The sequence below is a fragment of the Apodemus sylvaticus genome, chromosome 10 (assembly GCF_947179515.1).
Source record: "Apodemus sylvaticus chromosome 10, mApoSyl1.1, whole genome shotgun sequence".
In the NCBI taxonomy this organism is placed as follows: domain Eukaryota; kingdom Metazoa; phylum Chordata; class Mammalia; order Rodentia; family Muridae; genus Apodemus; species Apodemus sylvaticus.
This window is the reverse complement of record NC_067481.1, coordinates 79,220,686-79,236,506: the sequence shown is the minus strand read 5'-3', so window position 1 is coordinate 79,236,506 and position 15,821 is coordinate 79,220,686. Positions and strand designations below refer to the sequence as shown.

Here is a 15,821-nt window from a genome sequence, read left to right as displayed (position 1 = left end):
ACTATGTAGCTAGCCGCAGCTAGCCCTGAGCTCCAAATCCTCCTCGCCTCCTCTCCCAAGTGCCAGAACAACAAGGTTGGTCCCTCACATCCGGCCTCTGGGCTCTTTCCTAATTGGGTCTTTTACTGTGTTTTTGACGTTTATGCATAGTGTAGTATGTCTTGGTATTTTTCAAAGTTGTTGTATATATTCTATCCTATGTATACATCACCTTACAATGTCTCTTTTATCCACCAGTTGACAGATTTCCCCTTTGACTCTCAACTAACTTTCTGTTCTTCTATGACGGGCAGTTGACTGGGTCCCTCTGTATATAGTGCTGTGCTAGGTGCTGTGTAGGGATGAGAACAGTTATTTTTGCCCTCCGTAGGATAGGTAATAAATAACAAGAAGCCCAGCACTTGGGAGGCAGAGGCAGGTGGATTTCTGAGTTCGGGGCCAGCCTGGTCTACAGAGTGAGTTCCAGGACAGCCAGGGCTACACAGAGAAACCTTGTCTTGAAAAAAACCAAAAATCAGTCAATCAATCAATCAATCAATAAATAGGAAAAGGAAAAAAAGGAGAGTAACAGAGCAGAGCTGAATAAAGAGCTGAGAGAACAGAGGGTTTCTCCGCCCTCTGTCCTTTTAATGGCGCCCTAGGAGGATTCCCTGACAGGGCTCTTACTTGGAGTTCAGTCTTTGAGGATGGGGAGAGCTTTGGATGACACAGAAAGAAGGGGTGAATGGGAGAGTCAGGAAGGAATTAAGACTGGGAAGATTCTATATAAATATTTGGTCTGCACCAAGGATCCAAGTCTTCATCATCCGTTTGGAATCCGGCATCCCTAGTAGCCATTGTTTGACCTTGTTAATGATGTGATAAAGTCGGGGAAGGGAAGTTTGGTTTCTCCTTCCTCAACTGGGCTTCCAGAAGATGCAAGTGACAGACAGCTCAATATTTCACTCTTCCACTTTTGTCTTTAAGTTGGGTTCTCTCGTCTTAAGCTAAGTAAGCATACAGCCAGGGAGGCAAGCAGAGCTTCTAGAAAGATGTTTGAAGACTATTTGACAACTGGGCTCTGCTTTGAATGGGAAGTGTTCTCCCCTCCATCTTTCCTGGCTGAAGAGAAATGTGGACTGAACCATGGGGGTGAATATGTATCTGGATAGTCCATGGACTACAAGGGGCTGAACGCAAGACTAAGATGATATCCTCCCAGCTTGGGTGGATAGGGTGCATATGGGTGGATGGGTGGATGGATGGATGGATGGGTATACATCTGAGCAGAGCACTGTTAAGTCCCACCACCCTTTCCTTTCTTTGCCTACCTCCAAGACCATGACTAAACTCTTCAACTAGGCTCCCTGGACATTTGAGGATATTTTCTTCCTTTAAAATTTTCTGCCTGGGCAATGGATCATGACTGTTCTCAGGGGAAAAATAAATCTATGAGAGGTGAAAGCAGCATTGGGGTCATTGGAGTAATACTGTCAGGGAATTGAAATTTTGTCCAGGAGGTATTTTGATTTTAAGAAAGCTTTGCATTCTCTCTATTTAGTGCTCAGTCACACACACACACACACACACACACACACACACACACACATGTGAGCACGCACTCACTCTCTCCTGATTACTAAATAGTAAGTGAATAGGTTCTAGGTAAGTTGGGGATGAGTTGTGGTTCCTGCCTAAATTCAACTAGGGGTGAGTGTTTAGGGGTGAGTGTTAACTTAGAGACCTCTGATTTTTCTAATGGGAGTCACTAGGGTCCTGGGTTGAATTTAGAAAACTCATTGAGAATCTCTCTCTCTCTCTCTCTCTCTCTCTCTCTCTCTCTCTCTCCTCTCTCTCTTTCTCTCTCTCTCCCTCTCTCTCTCTCTCCCTCTCTCCCTCCCTCCTTTCTTACCTCCTACCTTTCCTCCAGCCCTTCTTCCCCCTTTTCCTTTCCCCCCTCTCAAGTTGTATTGCGGGAGGTGGGTGGGTGTTAGTGGATGGCCTTGGCCATTGGGTCTTCAAGTGCCACCTACCTTTTAAAATTTGTAATTGTTTTTGACACAGGACATCTTACTCTCCTGGAGTTCCCAAAGTATATGGCGATTGAGCTCCAAGGATCTTCCCAGACTCCCCAAGATTGAGTGCAATTAAACCTGTGTGCCACCACACCTGACGTTTTTAAAAGTGTGTTTTTCTGGGGATTGAGCTCCGGTCTTTGTGCTTGCCTTGCAAACGCTTCATCTGTGGAGTTGTCTCCCCAGCCTTCATTAAGAGTTCTTCATTTTAGCCAGGCAGTGGTGGCACATGCCTTTGATCCCAGCACTTGGAAAGCAGAGGCAGGCAGATTTCTGAGTTCAAGGCCAGCCTGGCCTACAGAGTGAGTTCCAGGACAGCCAGGGCTATACAGAGAAACCCTGTCTCAGGAAAAAAAAGAAAAAGAATTCTTCATTTTGTCCTTCTTTCCTCTGTCCTGTCATTTGGCAAACACTGTGAGTGCCAACTGTGTGTCTGGTGTTTTGGGGCTAAGTAATGGCGAGGACATTCCCTGTCATCAAGGGGCTTCATGTCTAGTGGAGAAGACACTTAGACAATTACAGTAGAGCACAAGGTGACCTGCTAGGGTAGAGAAAAGCAGAAGGTGATGTTGGGATAACTGACCTACTGACCTAGATCAAGGTCTTAGGGAAGTCTTAGAACGAGGGAGAGAAGAAGGGGTGTGGTATAGTCTGCTTATGATGGCTAAATGTGTGTGTACCATATTCTTGTAAGAGAAACAAAGACCCGAAGACAAGGTAGAAGATGCTAGGAAGTTATACTCTGTGGTTAGGAGGGAACAGAGGAAGGAAATGAAGACAGGCCCAGGGGTGGGGGTGGGGAACAAAGAGGGATGATTTCCCGACTGACCTTGCCAGAGTTTAGGAAGCAATGGGAGATGGTAAAAGTGGTGGATAGGACAGACAGCTCCAAGTGCACTTTATGTCTGATTTGGGGACAAGCTGACCCATATGGAGAGAGAAGGATGGATAGCTGATTTGTAAGATGGAATCATGGAGATGGGGAGATAGAGTATAAATATAGGCTGAAGAAGAGGGTGGATGGATACAAGAACTTACTATGACTTTTCCATTGATTAACGAGTGAGTCATTGGTGTCAAGTCCCTGGGTTTGCCCTTAACTTTCGGTTGGACCTGGAGTAGGCCAATTCCTTACTCAGATATTGGTTTTTCTCATTCAATGAAGTAATGACTGTCTTCATTCTGAGACTCACCACCTCCATGGGATCGTAGTGAGATCTGCTAAGGAAATTGCTGCAAACACTCAACCTGTGTCTCCATCACCCGTATTTGCTTCCCCTAGTTGCCCTGTTTTATCTGAATTTTGGTGTGCGTGTGTGGGTATTCCCGTGCTTGTGTAGAGGACAGAAATTGGTTGTGTTGTCTTTCTCTATCATCTCCTTGCCTCTAAAGACAAGGTCTTATCCAGTTGGGAGCTCTACCGTTGTCTAGACTGTCTGGTGAGCAAGCCCCCAGACATCCTTCTGTCTCCCTGTCTTTCAGTGAATGATGGGACCTCAACTCAGGCCCTCAAGCTCACACAGCAAGCTCATTCCCTGCTTTGCCATCTCCCCAGGCCTTACTCTTCCAAAAATTTAAGTACCTCATTTCTCAGGAGCAAGCCAGTGCTCTGCCTCTGCTTATTCAGCAGTAGAGACTTCACTTGGGAGCCCCTCTGGGGGGCTTGGGAGTGTCTCACATTGGCTTTTGTGGCAAACAATAATACCTTTGAGTGGGTGAAGCTTAGCTAGGTACGCCTCAGCTTCTTGACTAAGCTGGGTGGAAGCTGGGTCTTTCTGTGTCTTTCTGATTTAAGGGCGGAAGGCTCTTTTCCAGTCTCTTCTATGGCTTCTGTGTGTCCCCGTGGATTCCCTCCACTCCCCCGAGGTAGCATGTTTGGAGAAAACTGGCAGGGACCTCATAGTCTCCTCTTGCATCAGCCTCCCTTGGGAGAGGTCCAGATGGACCAAGTGGCTATAATGGCTGCATTATATCAAGCATAGTTTCTTTTCTTTTTCTTTTTTCCAAAACCTTTCTGGAGAAGGGAATTCTGGGAAAAAGAATTCCTTTGGAGAGACACTGAATCATAAAGGAAAGAATGACCTAAGCTTGGGAGGGCCGACAAGGGCCCCTGTTTCTTGAAGCTCTTTATTGCTTGCCATAACCACATTCTAGATTTAGGGTTTACACAAAGGTCAGACTAGATTCTAAGATATGCAGTATGACAATGTGGTGGTTGGGAAGAGTGGAGCGACAGACTCTCAGTTCCCAGTGTGCAGGCCAGCTTGGCCTTCAAACTTGACAGTACCCACATGATTGTGCATGCACACTTACACACGGGGATACACATATGCATATATGTACTCTTCCCTCATAGTTTACTAATTTAATAATTAATAGAGGAAACTGGAAGTTGGCTTTCATAGCAGTTCTAAACAGAAGGAAGGTGGGTTGTGAAATGGGGCCTGAGTTTCTGGGGACTTCCTGATAAAATCCTGCCCCTCACATGGCCTGTTAGCTCCTCCCCAGTGACTAAGGCTCCTAACTCAACTCTCTTCAGGTGCTTTCATGCACCTGATCTTCTCTGATCTTCATCCTAGGAGAGAGGCGGGTCCCCACAGGGTAGGAATAATACCTGTCTTTGAGGAGTAAGTCTCAATAATCCCCTAGCACCATGCCGGGCGTATGACTGGCCTTGGTCAATATTTGCGGTGTGAGGTGGTTGCAGACATAGGTCCTGGAGCCTTGCACTTAAAGTAAAGTGTATGACAAAATCAGGATTGAGGAACCCAGGCTTTCTACAGCCTCTAATACACACTAGGAGTAAGGTTGGAGTCCGCCCTTCCTCTGCGGACTCCTGTCTTAGCTGCCACCAGGATTTCATGCACTCTCCTGTACTGAGACTTCTGGCTTTGGAACCACATTAGAACTTTCATGACCATATGTTACTTTTACTCTTTTTGGATTCCTTATCTGTAAAAGGGAAGGATTGAGCGGGGAGGGTAAGACAAAAAGATTGTTTTACTATGGTAGATGCCTTACATACTAATTCTGTCCCTTGCAAAGGTATGTAGACAGGGTATGGATGCTGCAAACTCAGTTCAGACTGGTTTGGACGGGATCCCGGGATGGTAGTTAGGCTCTTTAGGATCTGCTGCAGGGTGGGGCCTCTGTTGTACGTGCAGCGACACTTACCAAGACCTTCAGAGCTGAGATCTTCCAGTCCTGTCTTGTGACTGAGTCATTTGGCCTTGACCGATTCCCAGTACCCTAGTCAGCAGTGCACCAAGATATGAGGATTTGGCTAAATGCAAACTAGGCCACTGTCACCTGACTAAAGCTTGTCCCAACTGCTTGGCGGGTTAGGGTAGTAGTCCCTGTGGTCCTGAGGGCCTTTCAGTATTACTCCCCACTCCCCAAGACTGATTCTTAAAGCCTCTCTTCATAGTCTGGTCTTCCCTCCCCCTTCGCACACCCTCCTGCTTCCACTTCCCCCCCACACCCTAGTAATCCCCCCAGGCCTCTGTGGCTTCAGCTAATCAGATGAACAGCTATCGTGATTATTTACCAAATACTGGTTACTATACCGGTTGCTACCTGGGGATATTTCTCGCTCTTTAAAATTTGATATTTCTAAGAAAATTTAATTTCCCCCTCCCGTACCGTTCTTAAGCACTAAATGTCTAGGACGGGCTATGTAGGGCATCATGAAACGAACCCACAAACTCTTATCAGTGAACCATTTCCTGGGCCCCTCAGGTCTCTTGCTAGCTAAGCCTGCCTGAGCCTCAGATGTCGGCCATATTTGTACTGATGGATATTCATGGTCATACTCACTGTGAGGAGAGCACCGTGGAGAGGATTAAATACAGATCCCACTGGCTAAAGGATAAACCCTGCTTATCTAGACATGCTTTGGGCCTAACATTAAAACAACACTCAGGACCAGGAACTATTCAGAGGGATGTGAGGTCTTTGGAAACCAGAAGTACAATGGGAAGCTTCTGGGGAAGAGGAAGGAGTGTTACTTTAATGCCTTGTTTAAAGTTGTCCTTAATAGGCGGCTAAAGGCAACATACTAAAAAGTTTGGCTTTTTGAGAGCTGGGCTGGCTGGTGGTACCATATTGCTTCCTAGAGTTGCTTTGGAAGTTGGTCCCCTAAACAACAAGGGCCTTGCTCAAGGGTGGGGGTGGGGGAGGGTGTCAGCTCTTCACTATAGGAGCAAACTTCAGCCTTCCAGGGCCCTTCTGTGCCCTCACAAAGGAATACTCCTGAACCATCGTGAGCCCCTGAACCATCAGCGCCCTTCTTTGGCCATAGGGCTTTTGCAAATCTGTTTCCATTCCTGTAGAGTCAGAGGTAGACCAAGCTAAGCGCAGGCTGATTCGGTAAAGGTAAACTCAACTCGCTTTTCCTCTTTACGTTTACCCTTGTGGAGACCCAACGCAAAAGAAAATTATATGTATGATTTTTTTCCTAGTCTGTCTAAAATGTGAACTGGCACAGGCCGTTTCATTAGAGTGACACTGCAGTGCTGCCTGTCCTGGGGAGTCCTAGGTTTACATTTAACGGGAACCTGGGTTATTTTTTTCTCCAACTGAATGGAAATATTTGCAATTATGTAGTCTTTTGCTAAAGCCTTTAGAGGTGAGCAACTGATTTTACAGGGTCGTGTGAGCGATACCCTAACTCACTGTGAATGGTGCCCTGAAGCCAGGACCCTTTGGTAGAGTCTAGACAAACGTTGGTAGGCCTTCTCAAGTCTGAGCCTCTACAGTTTCTCCCCTCCCTCCCTCAGAGCCCTCATGAACCATGGTCACCCTTGCCTTGTATCAAGCCCTGGAAGCGCAGTCCAGTGCATCTGTCACTCAATCCAAAGCCTTCTGGGTGTACATGAGGTGTGTGCTATCAGAAGCCTTCCGGCCACATGGCTACAAATACAGCTGGTGCTGTATATGTAGACAATGTCCTAGTGTTTTATGAAAACCAGGGACAGCCCTGGGTCCTTCTCTGATGGGCCAGTACCATTATTCGGTCCTTTTTGTTAAACACCCACACAAAGCAATACCTATTTCTAAGTTGTTTTGAGAGTTTGTGGAGAGGTGACTAGAAGGCTAGGGAGGGAACTCAGAGGGTTAAAAAGTTAAAATGAGCTGGGCAGTGGTGGCACATGTCTTTAATTTCAGCACTTGGGAGGCAGAGGCAGGCGGATTTCTGAGTTCGAGGCCAGCCTGGTCTACAGAGTGAGTTCCATGACAGCCAGGGCTATACAGAGAAACCCTGTCTCAAAAACCAAAAAAGTTAGAACAAGCCTAACAGATCAGGGTAGTTCCCAGAGCCAGGGAAAAAGCATCACCTGGAAAAAACTATTAAAGACAGATTTCTTACTATGGGGCCGGAAGGGTCCTGGGCCTTTGTATTTTCTTTTTCAAAGCCTTTCCTGGTGTTGTGGAGTGACTAGGACAGAGTCCGTGACCTTAAGAGTGTGAGGAAAAAATGAAAGGCAGCCCTAAGGACAGGGTGAGGACCCACCCTTAACTACCTTCCACCCCCTACCCTCCACCCCTTCCCACCCACTACCCCGGCCCCAGGTCAAGAAATAGTGAGAATCTGGTCTTCGACTCTGTGTGTACTGACACAGAGATCCTCTCCGAAGGTCGCACCTAGGGTGGGGCAGCAGTGACCACAGCCTGATTGCGAGCAGAGAGGCTTTTGTTCACGCCAGGCATACGGGGAAGAGGGTGTTTTTCAAGGTAGTTTGAAAACCATCTTTGTACCGGTTGGTTTGCTTATCTGATGCTGGGGGGGGACGGTGAGCAGGGCACCACAAAGATGCTGTGTAGAATTAGCTAGGTTTCCGCTCTTCCCTCCCGAGAGGGGTTTCAGCCAAGAGAACCATCTGACACTTCTGTCAGCAAATAGCTCTGCAACCGTGGCGGAAACGGTTCAGCAAGAAGGGGCGGTGGGCTTTGAAGGCCGCAAGCCTTAGGAAAAGCTCCTCAGGGCTGTGTGTGAGCTATGAAAGAATGAGATTTGGGGCTTGGCTGGTCTAGTGATTGCAAGTTGCTGTGGGGGAAAACACCTGGCAGAGAGGGAGGGAGGGAGGGAGGGAGGGTGGGGTGGGAGGGAGGGGATGGAGCCTAGTTTCTTAGGTTGGCCTCAGAAGAGTCCCAGTGTTGGGTTTTTTAAAAGATTTATTTTTCTCTCTGCGTCTGAGCATTTGTCTGCATGTATTAAGTGTTCACAATCCGCATACCTGGTGCCTGCAGAGGTCAGGACAGTGTCTGCTCCCCTGGAACTGGAGTAACAGACGGTTATGAGCCGCGATGTGGGTGCTGAGAACTTAACCTGGGTCCTCTGCAAGAGCAGCAAGTGCTTTGAAACACGGAACCAGCTCTCTAGCTGCCCCCCCTCCCAAGATGGAGGTTTCGCTTAGGGTCTTTGGGGTCCGGGTGACCAGGGCTTTGACCCTGATTAGGGCTGCAGTGCCAGCTGCTCTTGTCACCACGAGGACAGTGACACAGCAGAACCTCTTCTGCTTCTCTCAGGCTGCCCATGGTCTCCTTAGGGCAGAAGGGACGGGACTGAAGATAAGAGAGTACAGAAGAAATGTTTTCTCGGTCAGATTCGGTGGGGGAGGGGAAGAGGGAGGGGGAGGGCGGGAATCTTGGATACGCTTCCCCTCTTCCTGGATCTCCACTCACAAATCATTTCCTGAAAACCCTAACGCATGCCAGTGGTAAGAGACAGCTTCCTGTCCCCATGCTGAGCCAGCCCCCATCAGAGAGAGGAGAGAAAGATGTCGCTAGGAGAAGGAACATCTGCTCAGCATCCATGTCTGTGGTCTCTTCTCTGGGAAGATAACAACTTTTGCTCTGAGCGCAGTGCCAGAATCCCCCTGCCTGGACGCATGGGCATATCCAGCCTTCTCTTGGGGACAGTGGAGAGAGCCTTTGAAAGCAGTGCTTTGTCCCTGTTGGTAAAATTGTACAGATGGTGATGAAACATGACCCCTTTGCTTCTAGAAGGAGGGACCTTCCTGGCTCCCATGCATAGCCCTTTCAGGGAAAAGGTTATTTAGCTAGAACTAGCCCAGAATTTCTTACTTTAAACTGTCTTGCTCCTGCTCTGTGCTTAGCTTACCCTATGGCTCTTCAATGTAGACATTAATATCCAAGTGGGTTTAGTTGCCTGGATCATGATAGAAAATCATCAACATCAGCATCATCACCACCATCATCATCACCATCACCATCACCATCATCAAATTGCACTTGATCTCCAAGTTTCAGGCAATGGTTGGGTTTCATGTTTTCATCTCAGAGTCAGAACAAAAAAAAAAATGCTCAAAGAGTCTGGCTCACAAACTCGAGGCTGAAATCCAGCTCCAACAGTGTGGTGGTCCTTTACAAGTCATCTGGCCCGCTGTTTACAAAATGGGAAGAGGTAGAATCCCTCCCTCTCAGGTGTGCTGTTGAGGTGCAAACAGCACAGCCTAGCACTCAGGTGGGTGGGTAGGGTGGGTAGCTTTCTCGGGTTTGCAGCCCTCCAGGATGTGGTGGAGGCAGGAAGGTGAGGGGTTTGGAAGTCAGACCACGTACACACGTTTCTGAAGTGTTTTCAGAAACTTGTGGTTTAGGGTATTGGTTCTAGGCTTGTTCGCAAATTAGGATTACCTGGGGTGGAGGAGGGGTGGGGACGGAGAAGAGTCCTTAAGACGGAGGGCTGGGTCCCAGCCTCAGTTTCTTTTTGAAGTAGTAGGTCTGGGGTGTGGCCCCTATTTTGCATTTGGCGTGCGGAGACTGCTTGGGTGCGGTATTCCAGTCGAAACCTGAGGTCCCCGGTCGTTCTGTTGGACTCCACCTTAGAGTCTGAGACCGGACTTCTCAAGTCTGCACCTTAGACTCTGAGACAGGACTTCTCACCGAGTCTGTAGATCACTAATTTCTGGCCCACACCCAAAACTTCTAGGTAGCCTCCTGTCTCTGCCTCCCTAGCACTGAGGTTAGCAGACACATGCTGCTTTCTATGTCCTGCTTTTTTTAACTTGATTGCTGGGAATCAGGTCCGAGCCACCTTTCCTGCTCCTAACTTCCCTCCCTCGCTCCCTCCCTCTCTCTCTTACTCTCCCTCCCCCCCCTCCCCCTCCCTCCCCCTCCCCTCCCCCTCCCTCTCCCTCTTCCCTCTCTATCCCCCCCCCCCCCATTGCTTTTTTGAGACAAGGTTTCTCTGTGTAGCCCTGGCTGTCTTGGAACTGACTCTGTGGACCAGGCTGTCTTTGAACTCACAGAGATCCACCTGCCTCTGGATCCTGAGTGCTGGGCCACCACAGCCTGGCTGCTGGATGCAGAGAGGTCATTTTTGGATTTTTTTTTTCTTTTTTCTTTTTCGAGACAGGGTTTCTCTGTATAGCCCCGGCTGTCCTGGAACTCACTCTTGTAGACCAGGCTGGCCTCGAACTCAGAAATTCACCTGCCTCTGCCTCCCAGAGTGCTGGGATTACAGGCATGCGCCACCACCGCCCGGCTGAGAGGTCATTTTTGATTCAGGAACTTTAGCTATGGAGGACAGCTAGGCAGAACTGGAGTGGGGAGTTTCAAGAGGCCCTAATCTCTGCAAGTTTCTCTTGTTGAATGGCTACCTGGTAGATTGTTATATTAGAGAGGAGGTTCATTTGTTCATTAATTCATTAATTCAGTCATCCACTTATTCAGGCTAAATTTGTATTGTCTGATTTGGGAGCCAGGAGGAGCTTAACAGACAACTGTGGTCCCTGCTTTCAGGGGAATATGTAGCATGATAAGAAATCTATTTGAGTTTTTAAAGCTGCTTTAATTGCCGAGGCCGTAAGAGCTCCTCGCTGATGAAGCCAAGCCCCCAGATAAGCTTCTGATTACGTGAGCCTGAGAGCCTGTTTGGAGTCCTCTCTTTGCCGCACTCCCCATCTTCCCCGCTTTGGTTCATTTTAATGATGCTGCCAGATAGAATAAGTCACCCCCCCCCTCAAAACCCTGAATAAGCTTAAAGTGTATCTACCTCAAGTGCATTTCCTGTGGGAAAATTTATATCTCTTCGCTGGTACCCAGTCTACACTCTGACCTCACAACCAGCCGGCCGTTACTCAGTCTGGGGAAACGGCCCAGGAAATAGATCCTAGGAATGAGCTAATTGCTCTCTTAAGTGATATATGGGTGAATTAATAGTCTAGGAGAGCTAGAGAGAGAGACACGCGGGTGAAATCCACTCATTTTTCTGGATTCTTCCATCCTCAACCTTGTTAAAAGCACTACTGAGGAGCTAGGGATGTGGTTCGGTTGCTAAGGAGACATGCCTCGCATCCATGGAGCTCTGAGCTCACCCCTTAGCATCCTATAACACTGGGTATGCTGCCGCACATCTGCACCTGTAATCCCAGCATTCGGGAGGTGGGGATGGGAGGGTCAGAAGTTCAGGGGCCTTCCTAGGCTATATAATGAGTTCATGGCCATTGTGGGCTACATGAGACTGTGCTTCTAAAAGTTAGAGTAAAATAAAAGCGATGACATGAATTTTTACCCAGCCCCTCTCTACCATGGTTGGGGTTAAGCTTGCTCCCTGGTTTATTAAATTGCTTGACTCAGAGGTATTTTGCCCTTACTCATGGGAAGAGAAAACTGAAGAGAAAGTAACCAGCCAGTTCTAGAGACAATACCAGTCAGAGCTGGAATCCAAAGCCTCTGTCTTTCAGATCCCAGACCCTGCTCGTGGTGTACTGCAGTACTCATTAATTCTCTCCCTAGTTAACTACATCTTCCATTTAGTAAACTTGCTGGAAGACACAAGCAGGCATAACTGTGGGGCCTGTGGCCTTGGGAGACTTCCTGTTGAATTCCTATGAATTCAGTCAGACCTATGAATGAGTTCCTTCTGAATCTCTGGACGCTAAGGGAAGATGGGCTTGGAGGCACATTCTGTGAGTTGGCAGCTGACCCACAGTTTCTATGTGGCTGAGTGTTCCTTTGGATCAGCTGGATTTTGTGTTTTTCTGGATTCACACATCCCTCTTGGGTGGTGTCTTCTCAAGACTGAATGTGAATTCTTAAGGCATCTGCTGGCTGACTGCATCCTGGGATGGGAAGAGTCCAGCCTGGACTTTGGAGCCATGTCCTTTCCTCTGGGAAATAGCTTCTCTTCCCAAATCTAGTGTCTCTTCAGATTCCCCTGACTCTCCGTTCTGACTTTGGCCTGTGTTTTCTTCTAAAAAGCAGTTTTGAATTAGGTTTTCTGTTTTCAGAATAAACATTTGATTAAGTACTTTTTTTTAAATTGCAGCAATATGTAACTTGCCTTGTGAACATCTGTCCTCCCCTGAGATAGCCACCACTGACGATGGACTCCTGCTTTGCCAGTTGTTTTCAATACATGTACCTAGGGTACATCGATTAGCTTTTCATTAAAATGGACTTGAGAATAAATATATTTATGAAATGTTCTGCACCTAGTTCTTTTTTAGATTTTTACACACACACACACACACACACACACACACACATTTCTTTTTGTCAGACTTGAATTTCTGATGTTTTGTTCTGTTAAAAATCAGAAATAACTTTGCTCCCTGACCTTGCCTTTCTGGAGATCAGTTCTGTCAACTGAAACATCCGTTGGTTTCTTTTATTTCACATTTTACTTTTGGAGGCGTTCTAGGAAGCTCGTTCTGTATCTTCTAGCCTTCGGTGAAGGGATCCTTAGCCTCAGCTCCAAAGGGTCTGTGATAAGAGAGAAACAGTGTCTACATTTAGAAAAGGGAAAGGGGGAGTGTGTGGAATGGTGTCAAACAGAATCCACACTCAGGTCGCAGGAGATCTGACCCGCAGAAAGGAGAAGCAGGTGGCGTAAGCAGCTCTGCAAGCGATGACTCTCCCTGCCATTTTGTTCAACTCTTGAAATGTCACTTACTGTGACATTTGGCTGTGCTTAAAACATATAGGCCAGTGCCAGGTGTGACCCCTTGATTGACAACCCTACCAAAAACATCCAGTGGAGGCTGTTCTCACAAAGAAAAAATGAGATGCCCATGCTAAAATTTAGCATAGACCACATTGCAAGGACCATTTGAATTTAACGATCAGGTTCTCAGACTCAGAGGTCTTGTGACTGTGTTTGTAGTTTCTGGGTCTTTCTTGGGACCCAGAAAAATAAACCAAGATAATTGATTTAGTATTGTGAACCCCATCTGGATGGAGTGACCAATGAGAGATTTTCTCCTGGTTTTCTTTTGGTTCCTTAGTCCCCTAATGACCACCAGTTTCTTCTAGTCAGGGTAGCCTTTCGTGGTTCAGTTAAAGTCACTGAGCGACATCGCCAGGAAGAGAGAATCCATCAATAAGGGTTCAAATGTCTGTTCTTGTTTTTTTCAGGCACCTTTTTGCTCCAGCCTACACAGAAACCTGCTACACTGCACGTGGCAATCCTCAAACCAGCACGCTCAAGTCTGAGGTGAGTTACGTAGACATGTGTTGGTCAGCAGCTGCCCCGGCTGGGTGGGAATTAATATGTGGCCCCTTCTCTGAAGGGCTGGCTTCCCCTGACCAAGACCTAGGACTCAAACAGAGGCAAACTCTGTTGTCTCATAGTTGCACCCTCTCCTTTGCCTGCAAAAATGGCAAAGCAGAGAGAGGTTGAATGTTTGAGGGTAATTTGATTGAAGTTCGTGTAAATCATTACAAAGTACACATACTACTAGGCTGATGTTAACTACCCACATATTAAAAAATCTTTGAAAGGATTAATTTACTCATCATCCTGTCGCCTCATCCAAGTAGATGTTGATTAATCTTCTTTTTTAAAATGTAGGGTTTGCAGTTTCAATCACTGTGCATACAAATATATGTAAACATAATATAATAGATAATATTAACAAAATGATATAACAAGCAAACGCCGATTGCATTTAAAAGGTAAAACAATTTCCTCGAACAGTCACTGGAACTAGATCTCTCTGCAACCCATTCTTCACATACCCCTGCCTGTGTGTGAACATCCGACAGGAGAACCACTGTTGGTTACTAGCGGGCTAGCTCATTTATCAGATGCCCTGGGACAGGGAAAAGGGAGGGATCATTTAAGTCTGGAGGCAGCTAAGAAAATGGCTCTCAACATGTGGGTCGCCACCCTTTGGCAAATCCCCGCCTCCAAAAAAAAAATTACATTACAATTCATAACCATAGCAAAATGGCGGCTATGAAGTAGCAATGTAAATAATTTTATAGTTGGGTCACTACAACCTGAGGAACTGTATTAAAGGGCCGTAGCATTAGGAAAGTTAACCACTGCTCTGGGAAGTCTACAGCCAAGTAAATGGGTACTTGGAGAGGGGATGCTTTTTGGGGTTCTGGATCTGAAAGTCAATGGGACTTCTTCCCAAGACTTTCCTGGGTAGGAAAGAAGTCAGAAGTGTGGCCAGTGAAGGCAGCAGACAGACTGGACTGGGTCAGGGAAATGTCCAGCCATGACCTACATCCCCGTAAAGCCCCTTGTTTTTCCCTTAGAAAGCCCATAGCCCATGGCCATTACAATTTCACAGACCCACTCTCCTCCGAATTCAGCCCCTCCTGCTTCCATACCCGCAACTCCAGAATGGGTCTCAGGGCACAAGTTAATGGTGAGCTCATGCTTCCTGCTGTGAAAGCCCCCTGGGGTGGCCCCCTCAGCCCCAGAAGCTGCCTGCGGAATGCAGTGACATCATGGCTCATCCTGACTTGTTCTTTGTGCTCTAAACTGTGCACCAAGCAGAGGCGTGTTAAGGGTCTTTCAGAGAAGAACTCTGGAACAGAGGCTGTCCCCTGGTTCCCTGAATCCCCCTCCTTCCTGAAGGCCTCATTGGCTGAAGCACATCCTTACTGAACTGGGCCAAGATCATTGTTTTCTTCCATCCACCACTGTTGGACTCTTGCAAAGTCCCCACCCAGGCCCAGGGGGCTCCCAGTCAGCCTTCTCGTTTGGAAACTAAGAAACCAAGGAGAAGCAGGAATGGGGAAAATCATAGCTGTTGGCCAAAATGCCGAAGCTAGGAACTCTGTGTCCAAACTAGGCAGGCATTCTGGGAATTTTATCAAGACTCATTAGCTAGACCTGTAGGTTACAGCCCTAATCTAGGTCAGGTTACTGGGGGAACAGGTTTGGGAACAGCAAGACTTAAAGGGGGTTGGGATCTGAAGCCAGGGCTGCGGTCTTGGCTCTAACCAGCTGCATGACCTTAATCAACCCTTTGGACCATACTGAGTTCTTTTTTAAAAAAAAAAAAATCTCAAAAATTAGATGAGCAGATCACCGAGTAGTGCTGTGGAAGGAGAGAGGAGTCACTGATTTTTATGGGGATCCATAAATATAATTTAACGCTGTAATTTACAGAGGAGGGGATCGAGGAGAGAGAATTGGCTATGTCGAAGTGGCAAGGCTCAGACTAGAGCTCGTCCCATTGGGTGTTAGAGGGTAGAAAAGCTTTGGGAAGAGTCAGGTACCAAGTCTGCCTTGGTTGGGGATGGTAGAGGATGGGGTCCAGGGCCATGCTGCTGGGGTTCACCGAGTTAGTCACTCGAGCTCTTTACATCCGACCTTAGTCCGGAAGCTGGGATTCTTTAAACGAGCTTTAAAGAATCCTTTAAAATTGTGGGAGTAATGTCTGTCTCATGAAGCCGTGCTCATAATTAAAGTAAAAATTAGCAACTGTTGTCACATAGCAAAGACCTGAGTGCTAGTGGCCAAGAGTAGATGACAAATACTCTGGTCACATGTGCTAGTGCTCT

The 15,821-nt window shown here is 47.2% G+C and overlaps 1 protein-coding gene across 1 annotated transcript in view; it reads left to right on the top strand.

Annotated features, from left to right (window-relative positions):
- Adam19 (ADAM metallopeptidase domain 19) overlaps nt 1-15,821 on the top strand; it is a 91,493-nt gene that overhangs the window by 24,820 nt on the left and 50,852 nt on the right. The window contains exon 4 of the mRNA XM_052193985.1: nt 13,434-13,512. Within this exon, the coding sequence (XP_052049945.1) occupies nt 13,434-13,512 (79 nt within the window). The remainder of the gene's footprint in view (nt 1-13,433; nt 13,513-15,821) is intronic.